Source organism: Procambarus clarkii, chromosome 19, assembly GCF_040958095.1.
Source record: "Procambarus clarkii isolate CNS0578487 chromosome 19, FALCON_Pclarkii_2.0, whole genome shotgun sequence".
NCBI classification, from domain to species: domain Eukaryota; kingdom Metazoa; phylum Arthropoda; class Malacostraca; order Decapoda; family Cambaridae; genus Procambarus; species Procambarus clarkii.
This window is the reverse complement of record NC_091168.1, coordinates 30270509-30284770: the sequence shown is the minus strand read 5'-3', so window position 1 is coordinate 30284770 and position 14262 is coordinate 30270509. Positions and strand designations below refer to the sequence as shown.

The 14262-nt window shown below is 48.0% G+C and overlaps 1 protein-coding gene across 1 annotated transcript; it reads left to right on the top strand.

Moving 5' to 3' along the window:
* The first annotated feature begins 3642 nt into the window (after positions 1-3642).
* On the top strand, positions 3643-5315 carry LOC138366387 (platelet binding protein GspB-like). Its single transcript, XM_069327428.1, has 2 exons — positions 3643-3705; positions 4449-5315. The coding sequence occupies exons 1-2, from the start codon at positions 3643-3645 to the stop codon at positions 5313-5315; spliced, it is 930 nt and encodes a 309-aa protein (XP_069183529.1).
* The last annotated feature ends 8947 nt before the right edge of the window (positions 5316-14262 follow it).

The window sequence follows — 14262 nt, the reverse complement described above, 5'->3', positions numbered from 1 at the left end:
CGACTGGTCGACTGGTCAACTGGTCAACTGGTCGACTGGTCGACTGGTCAACTGGTCGACTGGTCAACTGGTCGACTGGTCAACTGGTCGACTGGTCAACTGGTCAACTGGTCGACTGGTCAACTGGTCGACTGGTCAACTGGTCGACTGGTCAACTGGTCGACTGGTCAACTGGTCGACTGGTCGACTTAGGTGTTCGAATATAAAAACAAATAAACACATATTTATTCGACCTATAAAATAATGGACGGCTTACCTCACAGGGACATTTGTGTATTTAGGAGACAAGCAAGGCGCCTAATAGCTGAGTGGACAGCGCTTCGGATTCGTAGTCCTGAGGGCCCCGGTTCGAGGACAAGGAGCTGGGATATGAGGACAAGGAGCTGGGGTATGTGGACAAGAAGCTGGGATATGAGGACAAGGAGCTGGGGTATGAGGACAATGAGCTGGGATATGAGGACAAGAAGCTGGGATATGAGGACAAGGAGCTGGGATATGAGAACAAGCTGGGATATAAGGCCAAGGAGCTGGGATATGAGGCCAAGGAGCTGGGATATGAGGCCAAGGAGCTGGGATATGAGGCCAAGGAGCTGGGATATAAGGCCAAGGAGCTGGGATATGAGGCCAAGGAGCTGGGATATGAGGACAAGGAGCTGGGATATGAGGCCAAGGAGCTGGGATATGAGGCCAAGGAGCTGGGATATGAGGCCAAGGAGCTGGGATATGAGGCCAAGGAGCTGGGATATGAGGCCAAGGAGCTGGGATATGAGGACAAGGACCTGGGATATGAGGACAAGGAGCTGGGATATGAGGCCAAGGAGCTGGGATATGAGGCCAAGGAGCTGGGATATGAGGACAAGGACCTGGGATATGAGGACAAGGACCTGGGATATGAGGACAAGGAACTGGGATATAAGAACAAGGAGCTGGGATATGAGAACAAGGAGCTGGGATATAAAAACAAGGAGCTGGGATATAAGAACAAGGAGCTGGGATATAAGAACAAGGAGCTGGGATATAAGAACAAGGAGCTGGGATATAAGAACAAGGAGCTGGGATATAAGAACAAGGAGCTGGGATATGAGGACAAGGGGCTGGGATATAAGAACAAGGAGCTGGGATATGAGAACGGAGAAAACGAACGGTATCCAATCACTTGGAACAACTGGAATCGAGCTCCGATCCTGAAAGAAGCTCAGCCGTCGCTCCAGCACTAACCTACTGTTGTACTCTGCGGTTGATAAGCCTTCAAGAACAGTCTCATATTATCCCTTATCCACCCCAACTCAGTAATCAATAAGACTTAATGCTATTGACCTCAATCCTGCCGACCTTAACTAAAAAACCATGTAAACAAGACTCCATAATGCGATCCATGTTGGTGAACGATTATGTATAAGCGGGTTAAACGCCTATGGGAAATAGGATTCGATCCTCCGCCCCTTCAGGGTGTCAAAAGGCGCTTCTATGACGTAGTGAAAAAAAGATGTAGGCCTAGCTAATCTGGGCATTGAGGTTTTTGTGGGCCGGGGTTAATATGTGCTCCATTATATGGGTCTGGTGGGTAATGGGGAGGGGGGGGGGGTTGCCATAAAAATGTCGCGGTGGTCCACATTCCTGGCGTACCTGCCCCCCCCCCCCAGTGGTACCCACCCGCTTCTGTGTCTACCGTGAGACGGTGTACTGTTGTGGCTACTGTGTTGTGTTTGCAGGGGTTGAGCTCTGGCTCTTTGGTCCCGCTTCTCAACTGTCAATCAACTGGTGTACAGGTTCCTGAGCCTATTGGGCTCTATCATATCTACATTATAAACTGTGTATGGAGTCAGCCTCCACCACATCACTGCCTAATGCATTCCACCTGTTAACTACTCTGACACTGGAAATGTTCTTTCTAACGTCCCTGTGGCTCATGTGGGTACTCAGTCTCCACCTGTGTCCCCTTGTTCGCGTACCAGGAGGGGCTGGTACTCGAACTCCCGGCTCCCGGTCGGCCGAGCGGACAGCACGCGGGACTTGTGATACTGTCGTCCCGGGTTCGATCCCAGGCGCCGGCGAGACACAATGGGCAGAGTTTCTTTCACCCTATGCCCCTGTTACCTAGCAGTAAAATAGGTACCTGGGTGTTAGTCAGCTGTCACGGGCTGCTTCCTGGTGGTGGAGGCCTGGTCGAGGACCGGGCCGTGGGGACACTAAAAAGCCCCGAAATCATCAAGATAACCACTCTTGTTAATTAAATAGTTTGTCTTTGTCCGCCCATTCAATTCCCCTGAGAATTTTGTATGTAGTAGTCAAGTCTCCCCTTAATTAATCTGTTTTCCAGGACTGTAAGGCTTAATTCATGTAGCTTCTGTCGTAACTCATTCCTCGTAGTTCTGAAACTTGTCAGGTGGCAAACCTTTCAACCTTTTCCAGCTTCGTCTTGTGCTTTACTAGATATCTACTCCATGCTGGGGCTGCATACTCCAGAATTGGTCTTACATATGTGGTATACAAAATTCTAAATGATTCCTAACACAAAATGTTGAAGGAAGTTCCGATGTTAGCCAGCCTCGCATACGCCGCGGATGATATCCTCTTGATGCGGGCTTCAGAAGACAGGTTGGGTATGACATCAACCCCTAGAGCCTTCTCTCTGTCCATTTCATGAAGGATTTCATCTCTCAATTGGTACCTTGTGTCCGGCTTCCTGTTCCCTACACTTAATTTCTTTACTTTACACATACTGGAGTTGAACTCTAGCAGCCATTTGTTGGACAAATGGTCATCTTATAGTCTCTTGCTATAATTATTTGTTTTAATCCTTCTCGTAATTCTTGTATCAACAAAATGAATCTATACCCTCTGGAAGATAATTTACGTTTATCTGAAACATAATTGGTCCGAGTACAGAGCCCTGCGGGACTCCGCTGGTGATATCACGGGTTTCTGAGGTCTCACAACCCCCCTCCCCCCTCACAGCAACACTGTGCTTCCAATTGCTCAGGTACTCCTTTGTCTACTTCTCGAACTTATGCACTAGTTTCTTAGGGGCTACTGTGCCAAATGTTTCCTGACAGTCCAAAAGTATGGAGTCTGCCAATCTCATTACTTCTGGTCTAATTTTTGTCATAGAATGTTATTAAAGCTGTAAGGCAAGATACACCTATGTTGGTGGTGTGTCACAGAGTCCCTTCTCAGCACGGGCCAGATTCACCAAGCAGTTACGCCAGCACTTACGAACCTGTACATCTTTTCTCAATCTTTGGTGGCTTTTTTTACAATTATTAAACAGTTAATGAGCTCCTAAGCGCCAGGAGGCTGTTTATAACAATAACAACAGTTGATTGGCAAGTTTTCATGCTTGTAAACTGCTTAATAAATGTAACCAAAGCCGTCAAAGATTGAGAAAAGATGTACAGGTTCGTAAGTGCTTGCATAACTGCTTCGTGAATCTGGCCCCAGATGTGCTACTAGATTTTCCTCAGCTTGTATAGTGTATAAGTTAGAGATACTTGTCTCTAGTTCAGTGCTTCCTACCTGTCACCCTTCTTCTGTATTTTGAGATTACGTTAGCTGTCTTCCAACTTTCTGGTAGGTCTCCTGTTTCAGGTCACTTACTACACACCGTGGAGCACAGTGCTCCTGCTCACTGTTACGGTGTCCATGCGGAGAGTCTATCAGGCCCAACAGCCTTTGTCTTGGGGCGGGTATACTGTTGAGTCTACGGTGAGGCTGGTAGACTAATGCCACCCTTAATGTCTACGGTGAGGTAAGTATACTCTTAAGGCAAGGGTGAGGGTATAAGGGTTAGAGGCTAGGGAAGGGAAGGGGAGGGTGAGTAAGAGAAAGGGAGGGTGTAGGTGTAAGGGAGTGGGTAAGGGAGGCTGGGTAAGGATAGGGGAGGGTGGGTAAGGGAGGGTGGATAAAGGTAGGGGAGGCTGGGTAAGGATAGGGGAGGGTGGGTAAGGGAGGGTGGGTAAGGGAGTGGGTAAGGGAGGGTGGGTAAGGGTGGGTGGGTAAGGGAGGGTGGGTAAGGATAGGGAAGGGTGTAGGGGAGGCTGGCTAAGGGAGGGTGGGTAATGGAAGGGGAGGGCTGACGAGTGACGTCAATGGGCAGCAGCACGCGTCGGGTCATGGTAAAAAAATGCAGAGATCAAGCGGCGGGTCATAACAGTCTCACGGATCACGTGCCCAGGCGAACACATACCCCCTCGGGGTACATACCACGATCATGTTGTTGTTTAAGATTCACTACCTGGAACAAAAAGTCCCAAGTAGCACGGGCTATGGTGATCCCGTAGACCCGATCATGTATATAAACGTATATATACCTATGTATACGTATATATATACGTAAACATACCTCCTCGGGGAATATATTTCAGCCCAACACCTGGTGGGAGAGGTCCACCAGCGCCCTCTATGGGGATAAAGGGACACGATAAACGGTAGCATAAAGGAGCCGTCAGCCAGTGACAGGCGCCGTCAGCCAGTGTCAGGCGCCGTCAGCCGGTGTCAGGCGCCGTCAGCCGGTGCCAGGCGCCGTCAACCAGTGTCAGGAGCCGTCAGCCGGTGTCAGGAGCCGTCAGCCAGTGTCAGGAGCCGTCAGCCGGTGTCAGGCGCCGTCAGCCGGTGTCAGGAGCCGTCAGCCGGTGTCAGGAGCCGTCAGCCGGTGTCAGGAGCCGTCAGCCGGTGTCAGGAGCCGTCAGCCGGTGTCAGGAGCCGTCAGCCGGTGTCAGGCGCCGTCAGCCAGTGTCAGGAGCCGTCAGCCGGTGTCAGGCGCCGTCAGCCGGTGTCAGGAGCCGTCAGCCGGTGTCAGGAGCCGTCAGCCAGTGTCAGGAGCAGTCAGCCGGTGTCAGGCGCCGTCAGCCGGTGTCAGGAGCCGTCAGCCGGTGTCAGGAGCCGTCAGCCGGTGTCAGGAGCCGTCAGCCGGTGTCAGGAGCCGTCAGCCGGTGTCAGGAGCCGTCAACCAGTGTCAGGAGCCGTCAACCAGTGTCAGGAGCCGTCAACCAGTGTCAGGAGCCGTCAACCAGTGTCAGGAGCCGTCAGCCAGTGTCAGGAGCCGTCAGCCAGTGTCAGGAGCCGTCAGCCAGTGTCAGGAGCCGTCAGCCAGTGACAGGAGCCGTCAACCGGTGACAGGAGCCGTCAACCGGTGTCAGGAGCCGTCAACCAGTGTCAGGAGCCGTCAACCAGTGTCAGGAGCCGTCAACCAGTGTCAGGAGCCGTCAACCAGTGTCAGGAGCCGTCAGCCAGTGTCAGGAGCCGTCAGCCAGTGTCAGGAGCCGTCAGCCAGTGTCAGGAGCCGTCAGCCAGTGACAGGAGCCGTCAACCGGTGACAGGAGCCGTCAACCGGTGTCAGGAGCCGTCAACCAGTGTCAGGAGCCGTCAACCAGTGTCAGGAGCCGTCAACCAGTGTCAGGAGCCGTCAACCAGTGTCAGGAGCCGTCAACCAGTGTCAGGAGCCGTCAACCAGTGTCAGGAGCCGTCAACCAGTGTCAGGAGCTGTCAGTGTCAGGATGAAGGAGCTATGAGCTGTCTTCCCTAAGCTAACTGCAGCCAGATGGTTGTAGTGAAGTGTAGTGTACCGTAGTGTAGTGTAGTGTAGTGTAGTGTAGTGTAGTGTAGTGTAGTGTACCGTAGTGTAGTGTAGTGTACAGTGTACCGTAGTGTAGTGTAGTGTAGTGAAGTGTAGTGTAGTGTAGTGTAGTGTAGTGTAGTGTAGTGTAGTGTAGTGTAGTGTGGTGTGGTGTAGTGTAGTGTACGGTGTACCCGTGTGTCTCACTCCTGTAAACCGGTGATAAGTTTACACCAATATCATCATGTCCTCTCGTAGTGATGGGGTTAAGTGGGTTGCTTGGGGTCGCACGCTTCTGGTTCGCCTGGCCCAGTACGACTGAACCCGAACCCACAGGTTTGGATTCAATCATTCAGAATATATAATATTTGTGGATTTATATATATTGGATTTATATATTGTGACTCTTAGAGTGAACTCTTTGGCACTAACGCACGTAACAGAAACACCCAGGAAATTATCAGTTATGTTCGAATGATTGTTTTAGCTGATAAGGTAAATGGATTTGAGATTAAATTCCTCTTGATATCATCGGATATCAACATCTCAAAGAATGATACTGTTGATATCCTTGCAAAGACACCCTGTAACCTGATTATTTGTAGGTGTTTCATTAACAGTAAAAAAAGAGAACACTGAAATAAAATGTCCGATGAAACTCTTACTGAGCTGACAGTAAGATTGTTGCAAACTGTATCAATATAGATTATGACGAATTCCGCGAGGAGACATTTATATATATGGAATTAATAGAACAAGAACTCGGCAATGTGATGTTATAGTGGCCAGAATACGCCTGGGATATAGACGTATCTGGCAGCTTTTTCAACACTTAAGTGTCGAATACACCTTGTGTGTCAACTTTGTGACAGTGTCGAATACACCTTGTGTGTCAACTTTGTGAAAGTGTCGAATACACCATGTGTTAACTTTGAGGAAGAGAAAACATACATTCCTTGAAACATTATACTGTATAATATCCCATACTGACCGACTTTCGCCACTCTGAGTCGAATTATGCTGAATTCTGTAAATACTATCTGAATACTTGGAACACTTGATGATATATTGGACTTGTACCAAAGACTTACTATGTAATACATCAATTATGAACTATATGGTGAGTAATTATAAGTGTAAATGCACTTTAATCACCTTCTGTGGTTGAGTACTCAATACCTTATTTGATCTGTCAAAACCTTCTCTGTGTACTGTAGCAGCTCTCTCACACTGTCTGTGTACTGTAGCAGCTCTCTCACACTGTCTGTGTACTGTAGCAGCTCTCTCACACTGTCTGTGTACTGTAGCAGCTCTCTCAACTGTCTGTGTACTGTAGCAGCTCTCTCACACTGTGTACTGTAGCAGCTCTCTCACACTGTCTGTGTACTGTAGCAGCTCTCTCACACTGTCTGTGTACTGTAGCAGCTCTCTCACACTGTCTGTGTACTGTAGCAGCTCTCTCACACTGTCTGTGTACTGTAGCAGCTCTCTCGCACTGTCTGTGTACTGTAGCAGCTCTCTCGCACTGTCTGTGTACTGTAGCAGCTCTCTCACACTGTCTGTGTACTGTAGCAGCTCTCTCACACTGTCTGTGTACTGTAGCAGCTCTCTCACACTGTCTGTGTACTGTAGCAGCTCTCTCGCACTGTCTGTGTACTGTAGCAGCTCTCTCACACTGTCTGTGTACTGTAGCAGCTCTCTCACACTGTCTGTGTACTGTAGCAGCTCTCTCACACTGTCTGTGTACTGTAGCAGCTCTCTCACACTGTCTGTGTACTGTAGCAGCTCTCTCGCACTGTCTGTGTACTGTAGCAGCTCTCTCGCACTGTCTGTGTACTGTAGCAGCTCTCTCACACTGTCTGTGTACTGTAGCAGCTCTCTCACACTGTCTGTGTACTGTAGCAGCTCTCTCACACTGTGTACTGTAGCAGCTCTCTCACACTGTCTGTGTACAACAACGTAACCAGGGAAAATAATAATAACATTACCAAGGGAAGAAGAAAGGCGGTACTATGAGAACAAAGCCTAAAACAAAGAGAAAATGACAAAAAACTGGAACAAAGGCGAGCCAGATGAGCTTGGAACAAACGATTCTTTGAAGAACAAGAGTCAGAAGAACAAGAGTCAGAAGAACAAGAGTCAGAACACAACGAAACTCCTTCCTCGTTAATGTTAGCCTCGCAATCCACGTAAGAAAAGAGAATGGAAATAAATAGCGAGAGATCGAGTTTCTGTCTCTGTGTCTGTCTGTCTCTCGCATAACAAACATAATTGTTTAAGGACTGGGTGGTCGCTGGTGAGAGGAGCTTAGCGGTGAGAAATATTAAAAAAAAAATTTAATAGTTACTACTTTACATTGAGAAAGTTGTATAGCTTGAGACGCCCTTGAAGCTGTGGCAGGATCATCTGTTTTATGCAAGTACGGGCAAAGTATGAACAACTGGAAATTTACGTTAATTTTCCCGAAATCAGCGAATAATTTTGTATATTACTATAAGAAAAAAGTTGTGAAAAGTTACTTTTCAAAATAATTAGCCGTGTAGGTGGTGGGCAGTGACAAAAGTCGTCGTGGGGGTCTGAATATGACCCCGGCACGCTGTTCTCTATTGAATTGTGGCGACCCCGACCAGCCTATGTTCATCCCAGACCCCCAGGCTCAAGCGTCTGGGTCCCAACTTTGGACAGATCAACAGTCATTCTCTTTTATAGGATAGGTTGAAGGGGTAGCCAAGTGCACCCGGGTCTGGTATCCCCTCTCTTCATCCCACCTCCCCCTTTCCCCCTCCCGAGAGAGAGAGAGAGAGAGAGAGAGAGAGAGAGAGAGAGAGAGAGAGAGAGAGAGAGAGAGAGAGAGAGAGAGAGAAGGGAAGAGGAAGCAGTAGTGACAGGGGACCCGGGCTGAAAAACACAGGAGTGAAAGTGGACCAGAGTCAGGCAGAAGGTTATCTGGGGTAAGCGGCTCCAGCCCCTTCCTTTCCTATATATATATATATATATATATATATATATATATATATATATATATATATATATATATATATATATATATATATACATTATATATATATTTATAATATATGTGTGTGTGTGTGTGTGTATGTATAGGAGCAGTTTTTCTTGTAATGTCTTGTTCAAAATGACCGAAATGGTTAGGCGAGTGATTCCAGGAAGAATCTTCAATATATTCTCTAAGGTTCGTCTTCACTTGCAAACGATGTTGAAAAATGACTTTCTCCAAAGTGCATTTTGCCCTTTTATTTGGCCTGACGCGTGTCGGTAAAGGAAGAGCTTCGCTGAATTTTGTTTATATAATATATATATATATATATATATATATACATATATATATATATATATATTTTTTTTATTTTTTTTTTTTATATAGGAAGGGAGTACCACCTCTAGCTGGAAGAAGGGGGACCCATAGCCTCGGAGGAAACCACGCATAACGCATTAGAGGGAATGTTTAGATCCCCTCCAATACAGTTTCTGTGTGCTTTTCTCCTACCACCCCCTTCCTTGAATATTTTTTGTGCTTTATTATGCATTTGATGGTTACAAGATATACATGGGTTGATACAAAAATAATAATGCAAATATATATATATATATATATATATATATATATATATATATTTATATATATATATAAAGTAAAATTTATGACGTTTCAAATACTTCTCCTGTTCATCATCAGCTCTAAAATAATACAAAAGTTACATTAAAATAAGCAGCAAAACAAAGGACTCACACTGGACAAAAATACTTGTTATAAGACAAGAGAAGTAAAGCGACACTCGTTACTCAACAAAACATTCGGTTCAACTCAAGTGAAGTGATCAATTAAAGAAAAACTTGAATACTATCACATGGAAACTCAAAGTTAATTCAAAATTATAATAATAACTACACACTTACAGAAAATCTATGTAAAACCAAACAAGTTAAAACACGTCTAGATTTCGAGTTGAAACCTCGTAAAGATACAAATATAATACAATTTGTGGTAAATTTTGAGCCATATTTCAAAATTAAAACAAATTCAACAATACAAAATATACAAAAGTGGAATGGAGCAAAAGTTCCATTAGTAACTTTAAGATTGAGACACAGGAGCTCCGAGGAGCATCATCTAGGACTGGTTTACCATTATACAAACCATCATTATCAGAGATTATATGTCATTGTAATGAGGTGAATCATTCTCTGCTGGAATCCGATGTTAAAATTTTAGACACTTGCATGACTGGCCAATCGGAGTTGAGACTAATGGAATCCTTATATATCAGGGAGCTGCTGTGGCCTCTGCTGAGTATTACCGTCTGAGCTGTTCACTTGTACACTGTATAATACACAGTGGACCTTGTGCTCTGATCTGCAGCCCATGTTGACCTCAATATTATTTGCTTTAGTCCCCTCTTGATTTCTGACTTTTAGCAAAGATTTTGATACAATGACACATGAAAGACTGATTAAAACGACAGAGGCTCGTGGTATTGGGGGGCTATATTAAGACGGATTAGGGCATGGCTATACCAAGGGAAAAAGAGAGTTAGTATATATATGGGGTTAAAAGAGTGGGAAAATGTTGTAAGTGGAGTGCCTTAGGGCTGTGTCCTGGGTCCCCCTTGATTTGTGTCTATCGATACTCATTTCATGTGTTTGATAAATCCGTAAAATCATGAAGCGAATTAATAACCATTAAAGCGTCGTAATATTGACGTTTTCTACACATCCGCCTCGATAAGTTAGGTGGGTTGGAAGGTTTCTGGGTAAGCGAAACAGTTGCATTATTTACGGAGTGGGTCATCAGTGAAGAGAACGGGCGGTAAGTCAGGGGTTGAGTACACTCTGTGAAGGTAATAACAGTCTCAAGGTTCAGCTTTGTGACGTGTGGCCTCAGGAGGAGCAGTACACAACATCAATATTCCCCGAGTCCGTCCTCCGGCTGTGTGAGGCCGTCCTCGTGTTTACACTCACAACACTCAAGGTAATGTATTCCAGGTGATACATGTATCTTGAGGGTAGAAACCTTCCTCTGTTTCTTGTCCCTGTGTCCTCTTTGTGTCCCTGTGTCCTCTTTGTTTCCCTGTGTCCTCTTTGTTTCCCTGTGTCCACTTTGTTTCCCTGTGTCCTCTTTGTTTCCCTGTGTCCTCTTTGTTTCCCTGTGTCCTCTTTGTTTCCCTGTGTCCTCTTTGTTTCCCTGTGTCCACTTTGTTTCCCTGTGTCCTCTTTGTTTCCCTGTGTCCTCTTTGTGTGTTCAAGTGTATGGTACTGCAACACTGCAGGAACGTCAGTGTGGTGCTACAACACTGCAGGAACGTCAGTGTGGTGCTACAACACTGCAGGAACGTCAGTGTGGTGCTACAACACTGCAGGAACGTCAGTGTAGTGCTCCAACACTGCAGGAACGTCAGTGTGGTGCTACAACACTGCAGGAACGTCAGTGTGGTGCTACAACACTGCAGGAACGTCAGTGTAGTGCTCCAACACTGCAGGAACGTCAGTGTGGTGCTCCAACACTGCAGGAACGTCAGTGTAGTGCTCCAACACTGCAGGAACGTCAGTGTGGTGCTCCAACACTGCAGGAACGTCAGTGTGGTGCTATAACACTGTGTGTGGGGGGGGGGGGGGGTCAGGGTGTATTGTTGGAACTCTACTTTTACTTTTCTTGTTTGATCTTTATCAGATTTCTTGAGCGTCTTGGAGATGAAGTTGAGAGGCACTCTTGCTGTAATCTGCTGTAGTCTGCTGTGGCCTGCTGTAGTCTGCTGTGGCCTGCTGTAGTCTGCTGTAGTCTGCTGTAGTCTGCTGTGGTCTGGGAAACCGTTTGGCCGCTACAGCCATAACAGGGAGGCCGAGGTATGGGAGAATACATTGAGATGTGTTGGGAGAGGCACCCAGGGAGGGGAGAGGCAGCCAGGGAGGGGAGAGGCAGCCAGGGAGGGAAGAGGCACCCAGGGAGAGGCAGCCAGGGAGGGGAGAGGCAGCCAGGGAGGGGAGAGGCGGTGCAGGAAAAGGTCACCGTGGCCCACAGTAGGACGGTGACTGGGCACGTAGAGGTCATGGAGAGGAAAGCTGGACGATTACGATGAAAGTAAACTCCCGGGTACCGGGGAGGGGGGGGCCTGGGGCTGTAAATTGGGGGGTTGGAGGAGGAGAAGGGGCGGGGGGGGGGGAGTGAGGGGGTTGTGGGAAGTGAGAGGAAACTGTGAAGAGTGAGAGAGAGGGAAGTAGGGACAAGGTGAGGTATTACACAGACACCAGGATTGAAAGGGGCCGCTGCCAATCACTCCCTCTCTCAGATTGAGAGGGAGTGAGGGGGGGAGAGAGAGTAAGGGGAGGGCGAAGGGGTGAGAAGGTAGGAAAAAATGTCGAGATGGATTGAGTTGGGGATTGAAGTTGAAGTCATCAACTATTAACATCACTATTAACACATTCATCAACACCACCAACGCGAATCGAACCCTGTGTTCCAGGTCACGGAAGCGGCACCCATTACCCACTAAACCTAAAAGTGCTTAAGTGTGCTCAAAAGTAACACATCTTCAAGCACTTCCTGACCTACAGGACGCACCAAATTTACAAGTATATTTTGAAACACTTATCACAGCGCATCATATACTTGTTGAAAGTGACTCATTTGACTTGAAAGTGAAAGTGTTTTCATAGGAGAAACATATGACTTTTGAGCGTGAATATTAAACGTATAATCGGTTGGTAGTTGACTTCTCCCCCCTTCCCCCCCCCCCAAGAAAAAAAAGTTTCACCACCATCCGGAATCAATATTACATTTACCAGCTCAAAAATCCTGCATATCTCCCCTACAATACCGGCGGAGGATCCATTTCAATAAATGTATTCAATATTTATTCCTTCACCAAGTGTGGTTGATGCGGTAAAAAGTATTTCATGAGCGGTGACGCGAGGCGTCTGAAGCACCGCGAGGACGGAGACCTTCAGAAGCCACAGTCAGGTGAAGTCAGGCGGAGAGACATACAGTTAGCACAGGACAACACTCCCCCCTTACCTCGACTGGAACTGGAAACACAGTTCACTCTTGTCTGGGGACTGGGGCCATGTGTGGGGAGAGGGGTGGGTGCTGGAGAAGGTTTAGAAGGATGCTCTCGGACGTAGGTTCGAATCCTCGTCACGGCCCTTGTAGATTTGTTCATGGTTCACTGTTGTCTGGGGACTGGAGCCATGGGGGGACGGGGGAGAGAGGGTTCACTGCTGTCACGGAGGTTGTACAAGCATGTGGGAGGAAGTATAACTACCCTGGGGAATATGGTGATAAACTCCGGGTGGCAGCGATGGTAATGTGCCTCTGCTGGCTGGCAACACTCATCTGTATTTCTGTGCAAGATAAATTTTCAGGTATTGGTGACCCCCGCATAGTGTGTCTTGACCTCGTGTGGCTGGTGACCTGTGTGTGGGTGGTGACCTGTGTAGTGTGTGGGTGGTGACCTGTGTAGCGTGTGGGTGGTGACCTGTGTAGCGTGTGGGTGGTGACCTGTGTAGCGTGTGGGTGGTGACCTGTGTGTGGGTGGTGACCTGTGTGTGGGTGGTGACCTGTGTGTGGGTGGTGACCTGTGTGTGGTTGGTGACCTGTGTGTGGCTGGTGACCTGTGTGTGGGTGGTGACCTGTGTAGTGTGTGGGTGGTGACCTGTGTAGCGTGTGGGTGGTGACCTGTGTAGCGTGTGGGTGGTGACCTGTGTAGCGTGTGGGTGGTGACCTGTGTAGTGTGTGGGTGGTGACCTGTGTGTGGGTGGTGACCTGTGTAGTGTGTGGGTGGTGACCTGTGTGTGGGTGGTGACCTGTGTAGCGTGTGGGTGGTGACCTGTGTGTGGGTGGTGACCTGTGTAGCGTGTGGGTGGTGACCTGTGTAGTGTGTGGGTGGTGGCATGTGTGTGGGTGGTGACCTGTGTAGCGTGTGGCTGGTGACCTGTGTAGCGTGTGGGTGGTGACCTGTGTAGCGTGTGGGTGGTGACCTGTGTAGCGTGTGGGTGGTGACCTGTGTGTGGGTGGTGACCTGTGTGTGGGTGGTGACCTGTGTGTGGGTGGTGACCTGTGTAGCGTGTGGGTGGTGACCTGTGTAGTGTGTGGGTGGTGACCTGTGTGTGGGTGGTGACCTGTGTAGCGTGTGGGTGGTGACCTGTGTAGTGTGTGGGTGGTGACCTGTGTGTGGGTGGTGACCTGTGTAGTGTGTGGGTGGTGACCTGTGTAGTGGGTGGATAGTGATGTTAGTAGGCGGGTTGAGAGGGGTCAGCCCCGACCCGCTATACTGCATCAAGATAATCAAATAGAAGACAATGTTCGGAACAAATGTTAAGAAGAATCAAGCGCTCTCCCATGGCACAGACCAGGAGCTTGACCCGTTCGGAATAACCGAACTTCGGACAGAACACCGAGGTCATGAGCATCGGACAGAACACCGAGGTCATGAGCATCGGACAGAACTCGTGGGTGACACAGAGTTGACGCTACCTCATATGGCAACACTCACAAGGAGGAAGTATACCTGTAGTATACCTCGTGTATACCTGTAGTATACATCGGGTATACCTGGAATGTATCTGTAGTACACCATGAGTTTACCTCGAGTGGATTTTGGAAGGTTTTCATCTGCCCAGGCCCGGCGTTGGGCCCGGCTTGTCTCGTAATGACGTGATCAAGCAGGCTGTTGCTTGGAGCGGCCCGCCGGCAC

Excerpts from the sequence above, each read along its gene's own strand:
- LOC138366387 (XM_069327428.1), top strand. The coding sequence starts at position 3,643 with ATGCGGAGAGTCTATCAGGCCCAACAGCCTTTGTCTTGGGGCGGGTAT. Across the intron at positions 3,706-4,448 it reads GGTATACTGTTGAGTCTACG|CCAGTGACAGGCGCCGTCAG; the intron begins GTGAGGCTGGTA and ends AGGAGCCGTCAG.